This window comes from Bos indicus, chromosome 10 (assembly GCF_029378745.1).
Source record: "Bos indicus isolate NIAB-ARS_2022 breed Sahiwal x Tharparkar chromosome 10, NIAB-ARS_B.indTharparkar_mat_pri_1.0, whole genome shotgun sequence".
NCBI classification, from domain to species: Eukaryota; Metazoa; Chordata; class Mammalia; order Artiodactyla; family Bovidae; genus Bos; species Bos indicus.
The window spans coordinates 12,551,288-12,577,426 of record NC_091769.1 but is presented as its reverse complement, the minus strand read 5'-3'; the positions used below and the strand labels follow the sequence as shown (position 1 = coordinate 12,577,426).

General features: G+C 39.1%; 2 protein-coding genes across 12 annotated transcripts in view; one reads left to right on the top strand and one right to left on the bottom strand.

The window, feature by feature from the left end:
- DENND4A (DENN domain containing 4A) overlaps positions 1 to 18,434 on the top strand; it is a 122,362-nt gene extending 103,928 nt beyond the window's left edge. For 5 of the 8 annotated variants that reach the window (XM_070796911.1, XM_070796916.1, XM_070796913.1 and 2 more), the window contains 10 exons: positions 2,169 to 2,263; positions 3,879 to 4,054; positions 4,153 to 4,299; positions 5,622 to 5,820; positions 6,047 to 6,301; positions 7,231 to 7,348; positions 7,463 to 7,489; positions 7,936 to 8,098; positions 8,262 to 8,326; positions 14,347 to 18,434. In XM_070796911.1, coding sequence (XP_070653012.1) covers positions 2,169 to 2,263; positions 3,879 to 4,054; positions 4,153 to 4,299; positions 5,622 to 5,820; positions 6,047 to 6,301; positions 7,231 to 7,348; positions 7,463 to 7,489; positions 7,936 to 8,098; positions 8,262 to 8,326; positions 14,347 to 14,483 — 1,382 coding nt within the window. In that variant the 3' untranslated portion in view covers positions 14,484 to 18,434. The remainder of the gene's footprint in view (positions 1 to 2,168; positions 2,264 to 3,878; positions 4,055 to 4,152; positions 4,300 to 5,621; positions 5,821 to 6,046; positions 6,302 to 7,230; positions 7,349 to 7,462; positions 7,490 to 7,935; positions 8,099 to 8,261; positions 8,327 to 14,346) is intronic. The other 3 variants (XM_070796917.1, XM_070796915.1, XM_070796914.1) reach the window with 1 other exon arrangement.
- A 924-nt stretch (positions 18,435 to 19,358) lies between these two features.
- SLC24A1 (solute carrier family 24 member 1) overlaps positions 19,359 to 26,139 on the bottom strand; it is a 51,100-nt gene continuing 44,319 nt past the window's right edge. For all 4 annotated transcript variants that reach the window (XM_070796919.1, XM_070796918.1, XM_070796920.1 and 1 more), the window contains 4 exons: positions 24,147 to 25,028; positions 23,339 to 23,428; positions 22,190 to 22,356; positions 19,359 to 21,168 (listed from right to left, as the gene is read on the bottom strand). In XM_070796919.1, the coding sequence (XP_070653020.1) occupies positions 20,919 to 21,168; positions 22,190 to 22,356; positions 23,339 to 23,428; positions 24,147 to 25,028 (1,389 nt within the window). In that variant the 3' untranslated portion in view covers positions 19,359 to 20,918. The remainder of the gene's footprint in view (positions 21,169 to 22,189; positions 22,357 to 23,338; positions 23,429 to 24,146; positions 25,029 to 26,139) is intronic.

Sequence of the window (26,139 nt, the reverse complement as noted above, 5' to 3'; positions counted from 1 at the left end):
GAATTATGTTAAAGTAAGTCCCAAACAATATACAATTTTATTCATAAATACTCAGCGTGTATTTCTAAAACATAAGGACTTTAATGTTATGTCTTTTTTAACTTTTTATTAAAGTTACTTTGTTTATTTAAGAAATTTATTATTTACTCTATTATACATGTACTGTGTGCATTTTTATGTATGTAAATATTGTCCATGTCATAAATTGAGAACAACTGAATAACCAGTATCAGGTTAAGGTAACAGTTCAATAACAGCACCCAGAGCCCTGTCTCATGCCCACATCCACTCCCCACTCCCTGCACAGGTGAGCATTATCTTAACACTATAGCCAGCCATTTTTCAACATTTTTATGGAGTCATACAGTATGTAAGTGAAAGTCACTTAGTCCTGTCCAACTCTTTGCAACCCCATGGACTATATGCAGTCCATGGAATTCTCCAGGCCAGAATACTGGGGCGGGTAGCCTTACCCTTCTCCAGGGGAACTTTCCAGCCCAGAGATTGAACCCAGGTCTCCCGCATTGCAGGCAGATTCTTTACCAGCTGAGCCACAAGGGAAGGAAGCCCTTTAGACCTTAGAGGATAGCTCAGTTAGTGAAGAATCTGCCTGCAGCGTAGGAGACCTGGGTTCAATCCTGGGTTGGAAAAATCCCCTGGAGAAGGGAAAGGCTACCCACTCCAGTATCCTGGCCTGGAGAATTCCATGGACTGTATAGTCTATGAGGTCACAGAGTTGGACATGACTGAGCAACTTTCACTTTTCACAGTATGTATCTTTTGTGAAACATTTTTTTAAACAAAATTGTAATATCATCATATTTCTTAATGTGTCAAGGTTATTACATAATATATAAAATATATACATAGTTTAAACTTTCACAACTATCTCATAAAACTCTTTATAGATGGTTTGTTCAAGTTGAGACCCAGACAGGGTCTATTTGTTGCATTGTTTGATGTCTGTTAACTCCCTCTCTTCTTCATTCCCTGTATTTTCCCCCACTTGTCATATAATCAGGTGATTAGCTCCCCCTTATTTTTTTCTAACATCCAAGAAGAGTTCATTGAACTAAATAAGATAACCTCATATCCTGATTCACTTTGCTAAAAAGAATATTCTGTGCTGTAGATTGATTAGATACAAAAGGTAGACTGCCAGCATAAATGATTGAATTAGTCAAGGCTAATAGAGAGCAATTTTGAACTAGCTTTAGCAGAGGGAGGTGGAATTACAGAAGGTTGTTGGAAGACCATCAGGAAAGAACTGCAGATAACTTTCTAAGCATCTAGGATGATATGAGGCTTCAGCTCTCTCTGCATCTCTGTGAGGCAGGGGCTTCTGCTAACGAAGGTCTAGAGCTTTTTTTCCTCTTGTGATTTATTTGCTGAAGCAGTTGGATCATTAGTCTGGATTATGCTGATTGCATCCCCATGGGGGTATTTCATGTTCTCCTGTCCTCTCTGTTTCTTGGAACCACTAGTTTATACCTTTACTTTGTTTTAATACCTTTATATTTATAAAATACCAGTGTTCATTCATAAAATGTAGTAACTACAGAGAAAAAATATAGATTACCTCCAGTTTTCCTAACTAGATATAGCCACTGTCAGCAATCGACTTGACCACAGAACTGTTCTCACTTTTTGTTGTTATTTTAATACCTCCTCACATCTCTTTGCTGTTGAGAATATACTTGGAAACTCTTGCCTAGTGCTTAAGAGCAAGATTACTCTTAGAGATTTTAAAGAGCCTTACAAGGCAGAAAGTTGCCAGTAATTCTTTTCATGATCTGAAATAAGATCAGCTGTTTTATACTTTTTAAACCTTAGAACTAAACACTTTCTTATATCTTAAACATGTAAGAATAGAAACAGCAAAATAGTAATTACAAACAACCAGTATGCCTTCTAGCCTGTACATGCAACGTGCTTAATAAGTGAGTAATGAAAATAAGTGAGTAATGAATTAAAACACATTTCCTTAGGTGTATACGCAAAAGACAAATGCACACTTGAAAAACATTTTTCATTATTTATGTGTTTTTTCTTAAATTTTAAATAGGACAGTTTGATAATTTACCAGAGAATTTATGAGAGTGAGAGATTCTCACATCCTTTCTTATTAATTTTAATGGTTTTGCTCTTTGTTTTTTAATAATGAACAGGATCCTTATCCAAGTTTGCCTTACCTGGGAAATCAGAGGTGGCATCTTCCTGCAACACAAGTAATACAAACATCTTCCAGAACTATGCAATGGAGGTACAATTTTAATCAAAAGAATATCTTCATGTGTTACTTAATAAAATTTCTTAAATATTGATAGTCTCGGGTAGAGTGATAAATATATAGCATCTGAAAGTTTCAGAATGTGTATTACACCTGAATAACTTAAAATGTCTGTGACTTTCTGTTTAGAAAAGTTCCATACTTTGATAGCACTTTTATTTTCAGCATTTATATCTGACCTTTGTTTGATGTATGTCCTCTTTCAATAGTTATTTCGCTGCTTAAACACTTTCAGGTAGTTTCACTATAGGCACACTTTTTGGATGAGGATACTGGGAGCGGTTTTGGCATTTGTGTCCACTTTTTCCATCATGTTTTTCATTCTTTGTATCAGTATAATATATGTATCTGCTGGATATGCTGCTATATCCCATTTTCTTACAGTGAAAAGGTTTTACTTTTATACTTTAAAATTTTCCCCTAATTTTTGTGCAAAAATTGCTTCCAAATACATTTGTGAGTGTTGCTATTTCACACTAATTTGCATAAACTTGGAAAATAAATTTGCATGTAGTTGGAAATAAATGATGAACACCAATGTTGCAATTTACAGAGTTTCTGATGGCTTCAGGAATTCTATATTTTATTAATGTAATTACAACAGTATTTACATTTCTCTCTAGCAATGCTTCTTAAACTGTCTGTAATGAAAGACCAAGGGTTTTTTGGTTGTTGATGTTTTTAATTTCCAATCTGTCATGGCTGATACTCTTGTAAAATCTGTTGATCACCAACTTAGCTGTTTCAGCATGACCAGTTTCTTTATAGGTCCCCAGATCCTCTTCTCAGTTTCTTTACTTAGCTCATCACAAACCAGTAAGAGTTTGTAGACCACCTCTTCTCTGGTGACCACACTTTGAGTAGCACAGATCTATAACATGGAATTACCAGTACCTATTTTGTGTATTAAAAAATGAATGCTTGGGTTTAGTTTTCCATTAATAAAATTGTATGTTTGTTTGTGTGTGTGCTATGCTAAGTCTCTAGTCGTGTCCAACTGTTTGCAACCCTGTAGACTGTAGCCCTCCAGACTCCTCTGTCCATGGGGTTCTCTAGGCAAGAATACTGAAGTGGGTTGCCATACCCTCCTCCTCCAGGGGATCTTCCCAACCCAGGGACTGACATCTCTTATGTCTCCTGCATTGGTAGGCGGGTTCTTTACCACTAGTACAGCCTGGGAAGCCAAATAAAATCATGGCGCATTTTATAGTACATAATTATAATGGTATGGAGAAGGCAATGGCAACCCCCTCCAGTACTCTTGCCTGGAAAATCCCATGGATGGAGGAGCCTGGTGGGCTGCCATCTCTGGGGTCTCACAGAGAGTCAGACACGACTGAAGTGACTTAGCAGCAGCAGCATAATGGTAAAGATGCTCACTTTAAATGCAAGTTTCCCTTTCAGGCAAAAATTTTGGAATAGACTTAGCTGAAATAGTTAGTGTGTTATATAATGTACTGATGATAATCCATTTTTTTGTTTGCAACTTCTAAATCATTCTGAATTTTAGTTTTCCAATAGACTTGTTAATTGAAATAATTTTATGCACTCACTAGCTTACTTTGTAAAGTGCTAATTTCTCCCATAGGTCCTTATCTCAAGCTGCTCTCGGTGTAAAACCTGCGATTGTCTGGTCCACGATGAGGAAATCATGGCTGGCTGGACAGCAGATGACTCAAATCTCAATACTACCTGCCCGTTTTGTGGCAATCTTTTCTTGCCCTTTCTGAATATAGAGATAAGAGATTTAAGACGACCTGGAAGGTAATGATTTACGTTTTGTTTTTTTTTCCTTCTTGTTTAAGGATCATGTTTCCTAGATTGTCTCTTTTCTCAAAAAGCTCCTTTCTTTCACATTACAGATACTTTTTGAAGTCAAGCCCATCTACAGAAAATATACATTTTCCATCCTCCTTTTCAAGTCAGACAAGGCAGTCTTGCATCTCAACATCAACCTCTGGTCTTGACACATCTCTTCTCTCTGTTCACGGGAGTTTTGATCTGAATAGGTAATTATGTTTATGTGGAACTATATGTTAACAACATATATATTTCCATTTATGACAGAAAAATTAGCTGACCATTTTAAGATTTAAATCTCTCTATATAATAGATTTATTATCTTAAATTCTTATTCCTAATTAAAATAATATTGAAATTCTCTAATAATCTAAATGTTTCAACAGTTAATAGTTGATGCTTTATGGGCTTCCCTGGTGGTCCAGTGGTTAAGAATCTGCCTACCAATGCAGGGGACACGGGTTTGATCCCTGATGCGGAAAGATCCCACATGCCACAGGGCAGCTAAGCCCGTGCACTACCACTGCTGAGCCCCGCAGTCAGAGCCCGTGCTCCACAACTACAGAAGCCACCGCAGAGAAGCCTGTGCCCACAACAAAGAGTAGCCCCACTCAGCACAGCCAGAGAGCCCACGCACAGCAACAAGACCCAGTGTAGCCATAAGTAAATAAATGATTTTTAAAAGTTTATACCTCAAGAATCCCCAGAGCTTAAGCTGTATAATTCACATATGATAATGTTTATTATTTTAAAGGTAAAAATTCTGTAGAAACTTGAAGTTTATAATGAACATCTTTCTCTTATCTCTCTCTTGAGGAATTAAGTCAGTACTAACATATTTCTACTTTGTAGTATTTAATTTTCTACTTAGGAATGTTTAATAAGCTAAGAAAACATTTGGAGCTGTTAGATGAACTGTCAAAATCAAACTAAGAATTATACAGTAAGCCTAATACAAGTAAATCTGTGCTTAGAACAAAGGCTAGTATCATCTCCATTTTGGAGAAGTGCCCAGTGCAGCAGATAGGGCGGGGCAGAAGAAGTCACACTGGAAACTGCATATGCAGAAGAAAACGCATACGTGGGACTGGCGGGCTGGCGTGGCCTGCCAGCCTGCTCTCATCCTGACTCTTAGACCACAGGACTGCGAGTCTGGGTGTGTGTGTTCTTTCATCACAGGTCTGCTATGGCCCTTTCTTTGGCTGTCTCCCACTAGTTCTGACCCCTGGAGGAATAGGTGCCTGTTGTTTCTCCTTGTATCCCTGGACCTGCTGTGGTTTCTCAGTATAAGTTGTCCACTAAATGTTTTGAACAAATGAATGACTTATATTTAAAATTTACTGGATAAAAAGGAAATTTAACATGACTAAGCTACTTTAAACTGTGTCCTTTTTCCCAAGACAAAGCCAGACTACATCTTTCCTTTGTTTCACTTTGCTACCTGCAGCTCTGATTCTAAAGAGAAAGTGGTCAGATGAAATAAAATAAATCTAGAGAATGATATTTTTTTTTTCCTTTTTTAATGCCCAAGCAAATCTAAGCCGCTGGAAAATACATGTGCCCGAAGCATTCAGATCCCTGCTGATAGATCAAAAGCAGCTATGTCAAAATGTCCGTTATTTCCAATGGCCAGGAGTGTTAGTACTTATGGCACCTTGGATCAGGAAGACATTGGCGGGCAGAAGCTCGTTCCTACAGGCAGCCTGCCAACCACCTTACAAGGCGCTGCGGTACGTGTTTCGGTGTTTTTTACAGTTTGGATATTGATCATTTGCATTTGGTTTTGTTCCCCTTGTACTAAACAGCCTCATAAGCTTCAATTTTATTAAGAAGGGTATCTTGTTATATTATACAATTACATTTCTAATTATGTGGAAGTCACTGACAGGCATGTAAAAGAATGATTTAGTATCATCTTCTTGTATTTGCTGTTTACAGTTTTTATTTACTCAACAGGATTCTTTAGGATTAGAATGGCACCTCCCAAGTCCAGATCCTATCACTGTTCCGTACCTTAGCCCACTAGTGGTGTGGAAGGAACTTGAAAGCTTACTGGAAAACGAAGGTGATCGTGCAATAACAGTGGCAGACTTCGTGGACCATCATCCAATTGTTTTTTGGAACCTGGTGTGGTATTTTAGACGTCTTGACTTACCCAGTAATTTACCTGGACTGATTCTTTCTTCTGAGCATTGTAACAAGTATTCAAAGGTACGAGAGTAAGAATTAGCTAAAATTCAGTGCTGCTATCACCACTGTAATGTTTGCATGTTCCTAATGACAAAAAAGTAATTTTATGCTAAATATTTTTAATAACCATCCGATTCAATAAAATTGTTGTAAATAATTTCTCTTCTTGCAGTTCAGCAGTAAGACAGTCATGTTTTTTGGACTTCTTATAAAAGTTTACACAAAATGGGCTTGGCTTTTTGTTACAGCCTCAAGAATAAACTGTAAATGACTCTTATAAGATGACTTTGTGAGTTGGCCCCACTCATGCCTCACATCTCCTCCAAGAACAAGCCTAACGCTTTAGGAGGACGGCTGTAATTCACATTGCAGTCATGTGCCAGCTACCGTCCTCTTCATTCCTCTAAATTTTCATTTAACATTTAGGTAGTTTGTTGTATGTTCACTTGGATTTTTTTTATGTTTTTTTCTTTTTCATTATGCCATCACTGCCACTAAAGGGCAAGGTGTCTCAGTTTAGGAACTTTGTGTTCTCTCTTCTTGTACTTCACGTCTATGATTGTGCATGTGTTTGGATGCACAATCCAAACAGTGAAGGAGTGACTGAGAGGTTAACTCAGTCCGAGTATCTGTGCTAGGGTCTTAAAATGTTGGAGAATGGGGCTTCTGGATTTATCTTTCTGTGGAGCCTCAGTCGAAAGCTGGTCAAGACTAACTTTTCATGATCTTAGTACTTTGTTAAATCTGTAACTTTAGGGACCACTGACTTCTCAACTCAGGTCATCTCCCTTCAGTAGGTTATAAAATGCATACAAACCAATGGTTTTTCTGTTCTTTTCTTTTTTGCACCCATACATCCTAAAAAATATTTTTAAGGATCTTTATAAAATATTTACAAAACATTATCATGTAAGGATCATTAATGAGTATTTTTTTATTCTTCAACCCAGATTCCTCGCCACTGTATGTCTGAAGACAGTAAATATGTTTTAATACAGATGTTGTGGGACAATATGAAATTACATCAGGATCCAGGACAGCCCTTGTACATCCTCTGGAATGCGCACAGTAAGTGCTGTCATAGAATGCCCGTTTCCTTCATGTAAGAGTACTCTCTACTTGCTTTAAATAGCCTAAACTAATGTGTAACTGACTTTTATTATACTACTTTTTGTCTTACAGGTCAAAATCGTACTCTTTTGTTTGAGAGTGAGTGTTAAGCTTGATGTTTTTAGTGTTATCTACTATGGAAGTCAAGGGGTTTTCGTTTTTTGAGTGATGCTCTGTATGTGGTGGAGGGGTTATATTTTGTAGAGTTCCATTTTTAGCACATCGCTTGTCCCTGTTCTTTTTACCTGTTTTTTTGTTTCCATCCCAGGCTGCTGATGTAAAATTCCTTCCAGGGGCTGTATTATGGAAAATAGTATTTTTAGTTACTGTGTATTTGAGACCACAAAAAGCTTATTTTTATCATTGTTTGTCTTATTTCTTCCTTTTTTTCTTTGCTTTCTTCATTCTTAGATTTCAGTTCTTTTATCTATTGCCCTTATTTTTACCGCTTCGTAGCTTTTTAAATAGCTATCAGTTGCTGCTTAATTACATTCTGCTTTATACACAGAACACTTTTGTTCATCTGCTCTTTTGTTCTTTTACAGCCCAAAAGTATCCAATGGTCCATTTATTGCAAAAAGGTGATAATTCATTTAACCAGGAACTGTTGAAAAATATGGTAAAAAGCATTAAAATGAATGATGTCTATGGACCAATGAGTCAGATTTTAGACACACTGAATAAATGTCCTCATTTTAAAAGACAGAGGTAAGTCATTCTCTTAAGTGAATATATTGTTCCTCTAAGCAGATTCATATTGTTTGGTGACTTGTTAAAATATCTCATGCTTATATTAACATAAAAATTTTTATAGATATATACAGATGTATGAATAGTAATATCTATCTTCTCCATTCCTTTTCTCCCCTAGGAGTTTATATAGAGAAATACTATTTCTCTCACTGGTGGCACTGGGAAGAGAAAACATTGATATAGGTAATTCAGCATAATATAAAACATATAATACTTATATACCATGGTATAGTTTTCAAAATGTTTTTATACTGGTAGTATTAAATATTAGAATGCTTTCTCTTTTAATATAATGTAAAAGATAATTTGATATTTTGGTCATGTTGGTAGTAACAATGATAAATAATGAAAGCTAACATTTTTTGAGGGCTTATTATGTGCCTTACATTGTAGCAAGTACCTTCCACACTATATCTCATGTAATTCTCAAAAGTCTTATGGGGTAGGTACTATTATCATTTCCATATTATTATTGAGGCAGCTGAGGATTCAGGAGGTTAAGTAACTTGAACTTGGGTTTCACAACAATAACAGAGCCATATTTGAACCAAGCAGTCTTAATTTCCAGTCCTATGCTTTTAACTATTGTGTCATATCACTAATGGCATTAAGCTTGTTTCAGAAAAGATATAAGATAGCTAAGTATGTATTTTAGGAGGTCTCAAACATTTTTGGTTGATCATCATCTCTCAATTGTGCTTGGCTTCTTTAGAGTCAGAGACACAAATAGAAAGTTTTTAAAAGGATCGAAAAAGATACTCCATGCAAGTAATATTAACAAGGAGGCTAGACAAAGTAGAATCAGACAAAGTAGAATTTAGAGTCAAAGAAGGACATTTTATAATGATGAAACAATCCACCAAGAATTATTAATTATTTATAAGAATTATATATGCTGCTAACAACAGAGCCCTCAAATACATGAAGTAAAAACCCGCAGAACTGGAAGGAGAAATAGACATTCAGCCAAAATATTAATAGTTGGATATTTCAGTAATGGGTAGAACAACCAGGCAGTAGATCAGAAGGAAACAGAAGACTCGAACTGCACTATGAACCAGCTAGGCCTAGGAATACCTACAGAATGCGCCAGCCAACGCAAAACACACACTCTCCACTGCGCATGGAACATTGTCCAGTACTCTCTCCACTGCGCATGGAACATTGTCCAGTACTCTCTCCACTGCGCATGGAACACGGTCCAGTACTCTCTCCACTGCGCATGGAACATTGTCCAGTACTCTCTCCACTGTGCATGGAACACGGTCCAGTACTCTCTCCACTGCACGTGGAACATTGTCCAGTACTCTCTCCACTGCGCATGGAACATTGTCCAGTACTCTCTCCACTGCGTGTGGAACATTGTCCAAGAGAAACCAAACGCTAAGCCAGAAAGTAAGTCTCCAATACATTTTAAAAACTTGGAAATCATACAAGGTATATTCTCTAACCACACTACAAGGAAAAGAGAAATCAATAATAGAAGGAAAACAGGAAATTCACAAGTATATGGAAATTAAACAACACACTCCTAAATAACAAATTGGTCCAAAAAGTCATGAGACAATACTTTCGAGATAAATGAAAATAAAATACAATATACCAAAACTTTAAGATTCATTAAAAGCAGTTTCTACCTTAAGAAACTAGAAAAAGAAGAGCAACCTAAACCCAAAGCAAGCAGAGAGAAGGAAATAAATATTTGTGGAAATAAATAAATTACAGAAAAAAGGGGGGGGATTTTTTTAATAGAAAAACTGATTGAAATCAAAAGTTTGTTCTGTAAAAAGACCAATAGGGACTTCCCAGACAGTCCAGTGGTTAAGACCCCACGCTGCCGAGGCGGTGGGCACAGGTCGAATTGCTGGTTGGGGAACTAGGATCCCACGTGCCGCACCTCCCAGTGCAGCCCCCCAAAAAACAAAAGATCAACAAAACTGAAAAATCTTTAAGCTAGACTAAGAAAAAGAAGATTCAAATTACTGAAATCAGGAATAAAGGGGGGATAATTCCTACTGACCTTACAGAAATAAAAAGAATTATAATAAATAATGATATACCAACAAATTAGATAACCTAAAAGAGACAAGCAAGTTCCTAGAAAGACATAAACTATAAAACTGACTGAAGATTAGAAAATCTTAATAGACCTGTTACAAGTAAATAGATTGGGTTAGTATACAAAAATCTTCTCCCACAGGACCAGATGGTGAATTCTACCAAATGTTTAAAGAAGAATTAACACTGTTTGTTATAGATGGCATATTTGTGTCCCCCTCCCAAAAATTCATATATATTGAAGCCCTGTGATGGTTTTTGGAAAGTAATTACATCAGGAGGTTGGAGCCTCCAGGATGGGATAGTATCCTTATAAGAAAAAGAAGAGAGAACTTCCTGGCAGTCCAGTGGTTAGGACTCAGCACTTTCACTGCTGCAGCCTGGATTCAACCCTTGGTCAGGGAACTAAGATCCCACAAGCCAGCCAGAGAAAAGAAGAGAACTATCCCTCTCTCTCTCAGCAACAGGAGGATATTAGAAGACACCCATCTGCAAACCAGGAAGAGTACTCTCACCAGACAGCGCATCTGCTGGCACCTTGAATAACTGTTCATCATTTAAGCCACCCAGTCTATGGTATTCTGTTATAGCAGCCCAAACTAAGACACTAATCCTTCATAAACTCTGACAAAAAAAGTAGAAGAAAAAGAAGTGCTTCCTAACTCATTCTATGCATTAGGCCAAAATCACTGCAGATGGTGATAGCAGCCATGAAATTAAAAGACACTTGCTCCTTGGAAGAAAAGCTATGACCAACATAAGACAGCATATTAAAAAGCAGAGACGTTACTTAGCCAACGCAGGTCCATCTAGTCAAAGCTATGGTTTTTCCACTAGTCATGGATGGATGTAAGAGTTGGACCATAAAGAAAGCTCAGCACCAAAGAATGATGCTTTTGAACCGTGGTGTTGGAGAAGACTCTTGAGAGTCCCTTGGACTGCAAGGAAGTCCAACCAGTCAATCCTTAAGGAAATCAGTCCTGAGTATTCATTGGAAGGGCTTATGCTGAAGCTCCAATACTTTACCCACCTGATGCAAAGAACTGACTCATTGGAAAAGACCCTGATGCTGAGAAAGATTGCAGGCAGGAGGAGAAGGGGACGACAGAAGATGAGATAGTTGGATAGCATCACTGACTTGATGGACACGAGTTTGAGCAAGCTCTGGGAGTTGGTGATGGACAGGGAAGCCTGGCATTGCTGCAGTCCATGGGGGTTGCAAAGAGTCGGACACGACTGAGTGACTGAACTGAACTGAACTGAACCAAGCCCAGACAAAGATGTCACAAGGGAAAAAAAAAAAAAAAAACTGAAGAACAATATCCCTTATTAATATAGATACAGAAATTCTCAACAAAATACTAGTAAACCAAATCCAGCAATGTATAGAAAGGATCGTATGCCATGACAAAGAGAGATATATCCCAAGGATGCAGTGTTGGTTCAGAAAAAAAAAAAAAAAAACTACATTAATGTAATACCATATTAATAGAATACAGACAGAACCACATGGTATCTCAGTAGACACAGAAAAAAACATTTGACAGAATTCAACAAACTAGAAAAGCTAGAAACAGAAGGGAATATCTTCAACCTGATAAAGGGCATTTATGAAAAACCCAGAGTTAACACCATATTCAATGATAAAAAACAGTCTTCCCTTTAAGATCTGGAACAAGAAAAGGATGCCCGCTTCCACACTTCAACACTGTAGCTGGAACAGCCAGGCAAGAAAAAGAAATAAGAGGCATCCAGATTGGAACAAAGAAGTTAAACTACGTTTATAGGTGACATGATCTTGTATATAGAAAACCCTAGAGATTCCAAACCAGATTGAAACAGAACAAAACAAAACCCCCAAAGTATTAGAGTTAATAAAAAATAAATTCAGCAAGTTTATAGGATATAAGATCAAAATACAAAAATTAGCTTAATTTCTATAGCAATGAATAATACAAAAATAAAATTAAGAGAGCAGTCCATTTACAGTAGCATCAAAAAGAATAAAATGCTTAGGAAGTTGTGAGAGACTTGTACCATGAAAATTACAAACATTTCTCAAAAATCACATATATGAATGGAAACCCACCCCATGTTCATAAATTAGAAGACTAGTATTCTTAATATATCAGTACTACTAAAGCAATCTACAGATTTAATACAGTCACCAGTAGTATTTTTTACAGAAATAGTAAAACCCATCCTAAAATTTATGGAATCTGAAGGCATCCCAAATCGCCAAAACAGTCTTGAAAAAGAACAGATCTGGAGGATTCACACTAACTGATTCCAAAACTTACAGCAAAGCTGCAGTAATCAAAACAGTGGTACCAGGATAAAGACAGATACATAGGCAAATGGGATAGGATAGAAAGCTCAGAAATAAACCCTCACATTTATGGTAAAGATGATTTTTGACAAGAATGCCAAGACACTTCTGTGGGAAAATGACTCTTTTCAATAAATTGTTCTGGAAAAACAGGATATCCACTTGCAAAAGAATCAGTTTGGACCCTTATACAAAAATTAACTCAAAAAGGATTGAATATCTAAATGTGAGTCCTAAAACAATCAGAAGAAAGCATACGACAAAAGCTTCATGACATAGATTTGTCAGATTTCTTGGATATGACACCCAAGGCACAGGCAACAAAAGGTCAGACAAATAGGGCATTGTGAAAACTAAAGATTTCTGTGCATCAAAAGTGGTATCAACTGTGTAAAAAGACATCCCAGAGGATGGGGGGAAAATACTTACAGATCATATATCTGAGAAGAGATTAATATCAAGAATATGTAAAGAATTCCTAAAACTCAACCACAAAAAAACAAGCCATTGCAAAATGGGCAAAGACCTTGAATAGACATTTATCCAAAGAAGATATATGGATGGCAAAGATGCTTAACATCACTAATAAGGAAATGCAAATCAAAACTACAATGAGATACCATCTCACACCATTAGATAGAATAGCTACTATCAAAAACCCCAGAAAAACAAGTGTTTGTAAGAATATGGAAAAATTGGAACACTTGTGCATTGTTAGTTGTGATATAAAACGGTACAGCTGCTGTCGAAAACAGTATGGCATTTTCCTTAAAAAATTAAATACAGAATTTCCACGTTATCCAACAGTTTCATTTCTGGGTATATACCCTGAAAAATTGAAGGCAGGGTCTCAAAGATATATTAGTACTCACGTGTTTATAGCAATATTATTCAAAATAGCTGAAATGTGGAAGCAACAACCCAAGTATCCATTGAAGGATGAGTAGGTAAGCAGAATGGGATATATACATAGTGAATTATTATTCAGCCTTAAGAATAATAAGGAAATTCTGACATGCTACAACATAAGTGAAACTTGAAGACATTAAGTGGAATATGCCAGTCATAAAAATACAAATGCTGTATGATTCAACTTAAGAAGTACTTAAGTACTTAAAGAAGTCAAAATCATACAGAAGTAGAATGGTAGTTGACAGGAGCTGGGGGGAGAGGAAAAGGGTATTATTGTTTAATGCAGGGGTCCCCAGCCTCCAAGATTGAATGTCTGATGATCTGAGGTGAGGCCGATGTAATAATAATAAAGTGCACAATACCTGTAATATGCTTGAGTCATCCCGAAACCATCCCTCACTCCAGTTCGTGGAGAAATTGTCTTCCACGAAACCGGTCCCTGGTGCCAAAAAGGTTGGGGACGGCTGGTTTAAAGGGCATAGATTTCAGTTTCACAAGATGAAGAGAGGTATGGAAATGGATGGCGATGATTGCACGTTATGAATGTATGTAATACCACAGACTGGGCACCCAGAAATGGTTAGGATGCTAAACTTTATATGTATTTCACCACATTTTTTTAAGTTGGGAAAGAAGAATTTTAAACAGTTGATGTCTTAGTACTTTACATTTCACTGGTCTGTGCAACCTAACTCCAAAACTGTCAACTTAAAAAAAAAAAAATGCTGTGGACTCTTAAGTTCCCCGTTCCAGCTCTGAAATTCTGTGGTCCCTTAGTTGGCAGATATGACCTAGACATTCCTTCTTGGCTCCTAATTTTGTGGTTCTGTAGTATTACCAAAACTTGATTGCTGATAATATCAAATATAAATTTCTGTGTGCCTTTCTTGGTGACTTTTTACAGATGCATTTGATAAAGAATATAAGATGGCATATGATCGTCTCACACCCAGTCAAGTCAAGAGCACCCACAACTGCGACAGGCCGCCAAGCACAGGGGTGATGGAATGTCGGAAGACCTTTGGAGAACCTTATCTTTAAGATATGTGTGTATACTTTCAATATGTATTGTATAGTCAGTGTATAAAACAACACTTTTAGACTCTAAACTTTTTTCTTCGATTTTTGAAAACACATTTGTAAGATGTTTCAGGAGGTTCAGATAGCTTATGTACAGAGTGTCTTAAGAAGAAAATAGTGACAAGTGGGAGAGAGCCACTTTATGTCTCATTTCTTTTCTTCTTCTTCTCCAGTAACAATTAAGTACTTTTGTGATAAAAAAAAAAAAAAATCCCTAAACAAAATTAGTCCCCATAAAATAAGACAGCTGTTTAATGGATTCTCTTGGAAGAGGCAGATTGAAAAATCATGTATGGAACATAAACAAATGTAAGATCAGAGTATCTCCTGTTTTCATAGACTGCTCAAATGTTTTGACCATGAAGTTGTATTATACGTATTTTAAATTGTTTATAGTAAGTTGATATTTTTTTAATTTTTAAACTTAATATAGCAAACAAAATGAACTTAAACTTATGAAGCAAGGCAGTTAAATGCTTATTTTCCTTGTCTGCTGCTATGTGAAGTAATTAGTGCAGCTGCACATCTCTATATGTATATCTATATTTTTTTTATTACTTGGAAGAATGATTCCAAAATGTCAGTGCTAGCGTCAGTGTTGTCCCAGGATCGCACGTTAGAACTCCTGAGCCTGACTGCAGTGGGTGAGGCATGGCAGGGCGCACATCGCCCAGACGGACTCACTGAGCCTTGTGGGAGGAAAGCCAGAGAGGTTCTAAGTCTGCTTCTGCAAAATCAGGTTCAGTATACCATGGTTCCAGAATTTTCTCTACTGCTACTAGATGCATCCCATACACAGGGGAAATAGCTTACACAGCCAAATATCAATTTAAATTTTAATATTCTACATGAACATTTATGTTGGGGAATATGTCAGTTTATCCCAAATTTTACCTTTATTTTAATATCTAAAATATTGGGTATGGTGCAAATTATAGTATATTTATCTGGAATATGACCTACTGGAGTATTGTTTATATATATTATATATAAATATTCAAAATATTTTTTCAAAGGTAGAAAAATAATAACTCACTAAAAGGACAGCCAGATAGAATTTCCCATATTGAGGAACTTGGCTTTTTTAATAAGCCTTCTGAATCTGGTTTATGAAATCTAAATCCAAAATATCCAGAAATAAGACAGTAAATTGAATGTTTAAGTACCATGGGTATTAAATAGAATCTTAAAAAATTCTTGTAGTCCCATCATTTCTAAGATCACTTTCTTTCAATAATTTCTGATTAAAAAAAGGTATCCTTTAGCTGTTAGAATTATATATTTTAATGTTCATGTAGTATGTGTTTGTACATTGTCATAATGAAGGAATTCTCTAGCCAATGTCAAAGAAGGAAAAAATGAATGGTCCTAAATTAGATGTGTCAAAGCCGGTAGGGTTCAGGACATTCAGACTTGGAGATATCTTACAATCCTGAGACTCAGAACCATTCAGCTGTAGAAAAAACACTTTTGTGTAAACCCCATTGGTGAATAACACCAAGCTGAAACATTTCACAGCTTTCTACTCTGGGAAATAATGGGGAAAACTTAAAAATGTAAAATTTACTTCAGTTAGTTTGGGGCTGAACTTGCTTACTTGAAAAATCTGGTGCTATGCACATGTATCTGCTTCTCCTTTGTAAATATCACTCTTGTCTTATCCTTCTTTACTATTTAGGTCCACACTCACAATCTAATTCAGTCTTACGGTCTCAGAATCATAATCATTTGAAAATTATTCAATGAGAGAAACATTTGATAGGTGAGGCTTTTGGCATTGGTGACAAGCATCCATCCAAACAGAATTCTAGGGTTCTAGTCTGTTTTGCTGTTACTGTTTTGTTTTGTATAAGAACAGCTTTCACTATTGATTACCTTGTCTTTAACACAAGCAATATATATATGAATAGCAGTTTATTGATTTCAAATATCTAACCAAAAAAAGTAAGGTAAAGCCCATTCTTGATGATTCAGACTCATCTGGAAAAGTGAATGTAATTCCCCCCCACCCCCACCCCCGACACCAAGTTCTGTTTCTACTTCTGGTTGGGTTCTATTCCCCCCGTTTTTAATCCCCAGGGAATATTATTTGTACAGATTTACTCTCTCAAAACCTAAAACATGAATAGAAAGTGGTAAATCCTGATCAAAAGAAAATATGTAGATTATCCTTTAAAATAACTCCATACAAACATTTCTTCAGTTTTCTCTCTGTTGACCATACATTGTAGAGAATTATGGTCAATCACGTTGGAAAGAAATACCCTTTTACTACATTATCTTTTATTTTCTCCTAGTTTTGTTTATATGTTTACTAGTTGAAAATAAATCATGCCGTGTCCTGGTATAACTTGTTTACTACTAACTACTTCCTTCCATTGTGTTTTGAATGTCACACATTTGTATATCATATTTGAATATTCAGTTTTTTCCTCTTGAAAGGGAGTTATACAGTATTCTGATTTTTTTTCTAATTGCGGGGCGGGGGGGAAGATTTTTTTGCTTTAAAATCCTAAAGCCACTAGCTTATTTATTATAAGGTTTTCTAATAAAATCTTTCCATTTTTGTACGTGGAGAAACAGCCCCTGAAAATGCTGGTTCAGAATTTTAAGTGATAAGCTTTTTTTCTTTTATGTTGGTGATTAATGATACTTTAGTGCAACTAGCCAGTGCTACATATATGTTACATTGTACTTCTACATATTTTGTAAGTACATGGTAAGAAAGTAACCAGTTGTGTGATAATGTGCAGTAGCCCAGCTTTATTTTTCTCTCACTGGAACTTGGAAGCTGCTGTTAGGCACTGTATCACTGAGCAGGAAGGGAAAGGCTGCCTCGTTGAGGTCCTTGGTCTGCCTTTGTGCTAGTCTTAGCATGCTCTGCCCTTCCTGTTAAGATATGTCTAAGTTTTATTTCAGAATTGAATTCTCTGGTGCCTGCAGGTCAGTTTACCTTAATACCCTCAGTGCTTGGTATCTTCTTACCCCTTCATACTACCTTCTTTCTCTGAAGAGTAAGTACATTTGCCGGCTTAATTATTATTTACAAAGTTAGTATTGCACAAATTAATATGGCAATTTCTGTCTGACTCAAAAAGTCCATGTGCATGTGTGAGATGGTAACAGACTTTTCAGATAAAGTTACTGTAGCCTTTCCACAGTTGCTATTCATTTGGATGGCTCTTTCCTTTTGCATTTAAAGATTTTCTCTTCAAACACAGTACTGTGATAAAACCACTGGAGCAACTGATGGAATTTTCTGTAAATGAAATTCTCCATATTGACCGGCTCATCCCAGAAGGCCCTGAGGACAGCCTTAGGCCAGGGTGTCCTGCTTGGCTCTAGTGACTCCACAGGGATGGGCAACCCTGATCATGGGCCCTCTCTTTGTACTTTTCATGGTCAGTTCAGTTCAGTCGCTCAGTCGTGTCTGACTCTTTGTGACCCCATAGACTGCAGCACGCCAGGCTCCCCTGTCCATCACCAACTCCCAGAGCTTGCTCAAACTTGTGTCCATGGAGTCTGTGATGCCATCCAACCATCTCATCCTCTCTCATCTCATCCTCATCTCATACTTTTCATGGTAACCAGGCCAAAAGTACACTGCAAGCTGCATCTGCAGCGGGACTTTCCTACAAAAAGGGGGCCAGAGCTAAGGATATTCTGTGAGCCATAAGGCCAACTTGTTTTACAAATGCATCTACCAAGCTATGTCTTAAATATTAAATTCCAATTCTTGCCTCTTTTGGTACTCAATCTTTAAACAGTAATTGGGATATAGAATTTTTATGATACTTTATAGTATCATAAAAGGCCATGCTTCTAATTTGATAGAAACATTTTCAGATCTATATGAGAATATAATGTTCAAAATGTATAGTAACTGTTTAAAAATATACTAATTTTAAAACATTTGGAATATATCCTTTTTTTTGTCACTATACAGAATCTTACCCATTAAATTAGGCGGAGTTTTACATTTTTATAAATATGGCCCAAACCTGTTACCAGGGCCATCAAGGAAATGCAACCTCAACAGGGATGAAGGAGAAATCATCTATCTATTCAGCCACTTTCTCCCAATTTAGATACTCATGTATGACAGGTCTGACTTTCCAGGCTGAATATAACTAGCTACATAGGTCATTTTACCCATCAAATGAAAGGACCATCTAACCATTATCTTGACATTTTAAGATGGTACTTAACCTCTAAATGAGTACAATTTTAATAAATTATCGATTTGTAATGTATGACAATAATCTTAATTTCAAGTGTAACAAATTGATCTTTTAAAAGTTATACAAGTTTTCCATCTCCTTGCAATCTCCTCCTCCTCCCCACCAGGTGCTCATCCATCAAGACACAACTTTCACTTTATGTCTTAACCCTTTTCTTCAGAGTGTGAAGTCAGAACTTCCTTTCTCAGCAAAGATAAATGCCAGAAACTTAGCAAACTGATCAGGAAAAGGATATTCGATTATTAGTTGATTTTAATCATTAACTGGTGGTCCAGCACTTTCTCATTACAGAACGTTTCACTGTCCATCACTCCTCACTCAGTTGTACTGGGGAAGATCATCGGCTCCCAGGCTGTTTGTGAGGAGGAGCCATCCCTGAGGCTGGCTGAGACTGGGGGCAGAGACCAGGCTGCGGCCCAGGGTGCTGGCACCGGGAGCTCCCTTCCGTGGCCACTGCCCTGTCTCGCTCCTAGGCCACAGCGTATGGAGACCAGGCAGTGCGGCAGCGTTAGGAGTGAGATGACCAATTTAAGAATGTGGAATTTGAATACGATCCTGTATTCATCAGTCTTCTCTGGAGCCATGAACACATCCATTTTTGTAAAATAAAAGATCATTGGGACTCACAATTTATTGAAATTTAGTAAATGTCATTTCCATTTCCAAACAACGTGGATCTTGGGAGTAGTGAGGCCATGAATTAAATTAACCAGCCCATCTTAGAAGATGGATTAGGGACTAAAGTACTTTGAAAACAGCCCTTCAACACCAAAATGTTCAGTTTTTTCCCATTTCGCATCTGTCCAGCTATCTTCTAGTCTTCGGTGAATCCTCTCATGTTTGTAATTAAAGCCGTATTTACTGTCATAAACTGCGTTCACCTGAGCTCCTCCTGCTTCATAACCGGTGGCATAGCACTGTTTCATTTTTAATGTGCCCCTTGACTTGATGCCAGTAAAAGGCAGCAAGCAGCAATATTTAATATACAAGCATTTCAGCTTCCACGTGAAATGTTTAACCGCACAATTTTTTAAAAACACAGGTGTCCTTTGCACTAGCTACCTTGAAGATAGTAACACTTTTTTTCCTCTCCATCTTGGCACTGTGTTAAGCGTTTCTCCTTTGTAATCGCCTTAATATCCACTTGTAATCCACACAAGAAATCAATCTTCCTGCTTTATAATCCTGTCTCAGATGACATACAAAAATAGCATTGCCCCACTGGATCTCTTGCTTTGTAAACCAGATTTGGGTATACTGACTTTAGACTCTTTTTAAAAATTACTTTGTTCCTCCCTCACCGGTACAGCTCCCATGTTAGGTGAGAATATGAGAGGGTGGAGCCCAGCCAGGACAGCTTTGTTAGAATGTCTGATTGCTCAAGGTGCCCACCTGATGGAGACCACACAAACTTGGGTAAGTACGTATTTTTAAATGGCCCTCAGAATAGTTTTCCTCCCCTAATAGCCACACCTTCCAACTGAATGGCAAATTATAATTTCTTGGGCTGCTTACTTTTCAGAAATCCAACAATGAGAGCAAATGTCCTCCTTTGAAAAAGCTGTAAAACATTGATACACATTTTACCGGACTACGATGTGTAATGATAATTGATTCTTGTTATACTTTTTTTAATCTATAGATTTCGTCCCCTTAAACTCACCAGTAACTAAACTGTAAGGAGTACAACCCTGATAGAAGCACACACTTTGAACAGTACAAGAGGAGACAGCAAATTGCAGCCTGTGCTGGGGGCAAGGGCCAGGAGGGCGAGACCACACCTGCCTGTCTTGGATCAGCAGCCCTTCAGGAATAATCAGGGAACTGTCACGCGGGTGCTTGTCTTACTGCTGTGATGCCTGTCCCAACGCTCACTCCCAGTTATCTCATTTTAGAAAAGCCTCTGACTCAGGCCCTTCTTGGCCTCCGTGAAGGGGTGGTAGGAACACCACCCCTCCAGAGTCCTAATCCGCAATGAACTGCAGGTGCTTCCAAGGATAAACTTCAGCCCCCATCACACCCACATCAGAGGTTCTTGGCCACTCACTTCCCTCTCCCAGATCAGGTTCATTCTTTCTTTAATGTGACGAGAGGTGCAGTAACTTCTGGCATGGGTTTCTGATCCATGTCCATTTTGAGCAATAGTGACTCTGACTCAGACAGATACAGGGCAGGATATGATTCGATCTTCCAGCATCACACTGATTATCAGGAATACAAAGTACAGGAGGAACATGGTGAAGCCCAGGATCTTGTTCATTCTCCACTTGCATAATGCAATTGACGAGATCACAAACAGGAGCATGAGAAAAAGCAAAACAATTGCACAGAACAAGCCATTGCTACTGACAGCAACAGGCTGCAATCCATTGATGAGAGAGAAAAGCATCCAAGGAAGGGGCAGGCTGCAAGACAGAAGAGACAGTGTGAGTGTTCTTTATGTTGATAACAGCCCCATGTACACAACAGTACTGCACAATTTACAAAGCACGCATTTTTACACAAACGTAAGAAACAAAATATTCATGTCAAAGGTTAGAAAACGAAAGTGAAGTCGCTCAGTCGTCTGACTCTGTGACCCCATGGACTGTAGCCTATCAGGCTCCTCCGTCCATGGGGTTTTCCAGGCAGGGGTACTGGAGTGGGGTGCCATAGAAAACTCAGGTCCAGGGAAATTAAAATTATGTACCCATTACTCACAGATAGTAACTGGAAAGCCTAGATTAAAACAGGTTTTCTGGGTCTGAGTTGTTTTCTTCATACTTTGTGGCTTCTGTATGACTAATCTAAACCTCTAAATCCTTACGATAAGGCCTAGCTCGGGACATTTCCTGACACTTGTTAGTGGTTCGGGCTCTCCTCAGCCCTTTAACCTGCTCCACCCTGCAAACACACACACAAACAAATTCAAATGAAAAAAATCACAGCCACACCCAAATCCTGAAGGTGACCAGGGAAGTGAAAACAGGCGTGGTGCTGCTACGGAGCTGAGAGGAGCCGGTAGGCAAATCCCTACAGGAAGACGCAACATTTACTTGTTTATACAAAATGCTTTTTAGAACCTCTGAGCAGGCAGGAGTCCAAATGCAAAGGAGCAGGAGTACCAGGAAGTAAGACAGGAAGTCATTGCTCCTTCCAACCCCACCTCCACCACCTTGGGGGTCAGTGAGCCAAGCATTTGACTGTATGTGGTAATGGAATTTAATGGACTTCAGTTTTCAATTTATCCATAAATTCCAGTCAGATTTCAGGCAGCATTTTAGTTCTATTATCCTTCTGGCTGTGATGAATGAAAGGAGGATACTTTGTTACCTTGTGGAAACTAATAACATAAACACCATTTTATTCCATGTATAATGAATGGACAGAGCCAACACAGTGTTTTCCAGCCATGATATGCCTTAGAAAAGCCAGTCTGCCACTCACCCCACGGTGATATCAAATATGTTACTGCCCACGGAGCTTGACACAGCCATGTCACCCAGGCCTTTCCGAGCGACAATCACACTGGTGATGAGGTCAGGAATTGATGTGCCTGCTGCTAGGATCGTCAAACCCATGATCTCTTCAGAAATCCCTATTGTTTCGCCAACCTGGTAAATAGAGAAACCATGGCAACAGCAGGTGAAAAATCTGAGGCTCTTTGAAGTGCCAACCATATACTACTTTGTGCAAAACCATCACCTTCCTCAGAGTTAATGTTCCCTTGGCCTGAGTGAGGTAGGGTCATGCAAAACTAACAGCTGGGGAGATGGGCCATGGAGAGAAAGAACAGGGCCTCTGCTCAAGGCTTCAGAGGATGATGATGCTCTTTTCTAACCTGACTGAAGTCCATCTATGATTACCACTTACTGTTATTCCAACCATAACAACTCTACCTTCCCAGAAGAACTGCTCCTCCAAAGGCCTGTTCATGTATGTTTCCATTTCCAGACCCACAGACACCTGCCATGTGCCAGGAACTTTTTAGAGGCTGGAGGCAGAAGTATGGACAGTGCAACACTGACCCTACTCTTTGAAGCACCAACCATATACTATTTTGTGCAAAACCATCACCTTGCTCAGAGTTAATGTTCCCTTGGCCTGAGTGAGGTAGGGGTCATGCAAAACTAACAGCTGGGAAGAAAAGAGAAAAGCATGTAAACAGTGATAAAACTGCGCTGAGTGCAGTATTCCAGGTAGAGGAGAAAAGCCATGCACACTCAAGAACACTAATTAATGCCAGGAAGGAGGCAAAACTTAGCTTGCTCTTAAGTGTGTACGGTCTTACCAGGTGGAGAGAAGTGGCCAAGGCAGGACAGAAAGCAGGGAATAAGGCTAATAAGGAATGGTCAGCTGGATCAGGTTGAGAAGGGCCTTCTGTCAGATGGCAGTGTGAACAGAGGACAGAAGAGCCCTGCTTGAAAAGTACTGCATCCCTTGGACTATAAAGTCTACTTTTAAGCCTTTACAAACAATACATGAACTACAAATTCACTTGGTGCTCGCCATTCCCTGGGCGCCAGAAATTCACCCAGAAGGAAAAAAGTCCTTTTGGCCCACGGATGCAGGGTTTGGTTCCTGCCCCACACTCACCTGGTGAGCCCACCAAACCATGAGGTATGAGAACATGGCTATCCACAGGATGGATCCCAGGAAGGTGATAACAAAAAACTTCTTAGCCTCCTGTTTGAAAGTTTGAAAAGGAAGAGAAATAAGTTGCAGAGGCTAAAGGGCTCTGGCGCTTCTGAGAGAGCCCCAGGAGATCTGCGGGAGGAATGATGGAGATGATGTGGAGATGTCTGACCTCTGTCTCCAGTGAGGACCTAGAAAAGGATGGGCTTAGTGGCCCACTCTAGATGAGACGAGACGGGGGGTTCAGCACTGACAAAATGAAGAGAGCTATTTGCTTGCACTAGGACCAGCCAATCTAGTTATTTGGTTTGACTTCAACTTTTCCCCACTCTGCCCCTCTCTGGACCCAGAGACAGAATATGGTTCCCCTTTGGGTGGAGTACGTTAGTCAGACCTTTCCCTATAAACAGGAATACAGGGTAGAAATAGCATTTATAACCCTAGGTCTTCACAGTGTTGCTATGAAATACAGAGGGTGTGCAGTGGCATCATTCCCATATTCAAATCAAGAAACTGAGAATTTAAGGAGAGATGATTTCACGCTGCTTATGGTGGTGGAAACAAACACACTCCAGGGCCTCCCAAGTCCATCAGAATGTCCCTTAGGTGCATGGTCCCCTCGAGAGCTGCAGGTTCCATCCCAGACCCTCTGTGGTTGAGCCCCGACAAGCTGGTTTGCCCTATCACCTCCCTCCTCTGAGTGGGCATGCAGAGAGGCCCCAGAGCTTCCCTAAGGATAGGCGACTTGGGGACAGCTGGGCAAACCCACCAGCCTCCGGACGTCGGGAACCGTCAGCCACAGCGGGAACACAATGGGCAGGAGAAAGAGGTAAATGGCTTGCTTCCGCCTGGTCTCAGGCCATTCCAGGGACAAAGGCTGTTCCTTTTCCTCCTCTTCCTCCTCCTCTTCCTCCTCTTCCTCTTCTTCGTCTTCCTCTTCTTCATCTTCCTCTTCTTCATCTTCACTGTCACCTCCATCACCTCCCCCTTCAGCATCCACACCTTCCTCGTCATCTTTGGCTTCACCTTGAATTTCAGCATTCAATTCCTGCTCTCCAGTTTCGCCTTCACCACCTTCTCTTGCCTGGATTTCACCTTCATCTTCACCACCTTCCACTTCACCATCCTCTCTTTCCACTTCCCCAGCTTCTCCTGCCTGGATTTCACCTTCATCACCTTTCACTTCACCACCTTCTCCTGCCTGGATTTCACCTTCGTCTTCATCACCTTCCACTTCCCCAGCTTCTCCTGCCTGGATTTCACCTTCGTCTTCATCACCTTCCACTTCCCCACCTTCTCCTGCCTGGATTTCACCTTCGTCTTCATCACCTTCCACTTCCCCACCTTCTCCTGCCTGGATTTCACCTTCGTCTTCATCACCTTCCACTTCCCCACCTTCTCCTGCCTGGATTTCACCTTCGTCTTCATCACCTTCCACTTCACCACCTTCTGCCTGGATTTCACCTTCGTGTTCATCATCTCCTCTCCTTTCTGCCGGGATGTCACCTTCACTTTCATTCTCTGCTTTTCCTTCACTTTCACCTCCTAATGCAGCGTGGCCTCCACTTCGCTCTCCGTTTTCACCTTCAGCAGGAGCTTCCGCCTCGCCACCTGTCCTTTCACCTGTGTTCTCAGCTTCGGCCCCGACTCCCTGCAATCCAAAACCAACAGATTAATGGGAGATGATGGTCTGTCTGTTCCCTTTCCCGTTTCTCCCCACCATTTTTTTGTTGTTGTTCTCAGAATGTATCTAAAAGCTTTAGTATGAGGAAGAAACAAGTGCAGTCATTCAGCAAAATTCCCTTTACAGCACTCCTGCCCAGTCCTGTCTTTGATCATTTGTAGGGATGGAGAACGCACCACGTAAAGCAGTTCCTGACAACTCTGACTGGTTTGAAGTCCAAAATTTATACCAAAGTTCCACCCTCTGTGTATAGGTTTGCTTTTTGGAGCCACAAAGAACACTCTCCGCACAGAGACAGCCTCTCTTCCCTGGGCTGAAGATTCCCAGGTCCTTCTGTGGTTCCCCATGCTACAGCCTCCTCCCCTTCTTGATGAACTCATTCTAGTTAGCTTATATCCCATGAGGAGGTTTCTAAAATAACACCTCACAGAATCCAACAGGATTATCATGCCCCTTATTTTAGATACGATGCTTCCATTAATGTTGCCTAAAATGGCATGATATGTTTTGGTGGTTACATCACATTCTGAATCCATCTAAAACTCAACTGCTATATTATATGTGTAAAATGATGATGATACCAATTCATGGACGGTTTTTATGTGCCAGGCATCATGCTAAGTAGTATAATAATAACAACAACTCACACTTAGTAGGTTTCCTGAGTCAATTAATTTATCATACAGATAGAACTAAACCCATCTGACAGATGAAGAAGGGTACAGAGTAGTTAAAAGCTTGCTTGTGGTCCACACAGTTTGTCAGTAATGAAGCTGGGATTTGAATGTGAACCATCCAACGCTTAGCCTCTTCACCATCAAGCTACCCTGCTCCCCAAATGCCAGGACTGAATGAGATATTTGGTTCCCAAACCCTGTAGCTTATTAGAAACACAGATTTCCTTGCCCCACTGAACCAACTGAAGTAGAATCTCTAGGACTGAAAACCAGGAATCTATTTTTATATGCTGCCAGGTACATCTAATAAGTGCATCTGTAGATGTGTTTGGGTACCATGGACTGACTCCACATGCTCTAAAAGCCATTGATTCTTAGGGTCTTCAGATTAGGCTCCCAAT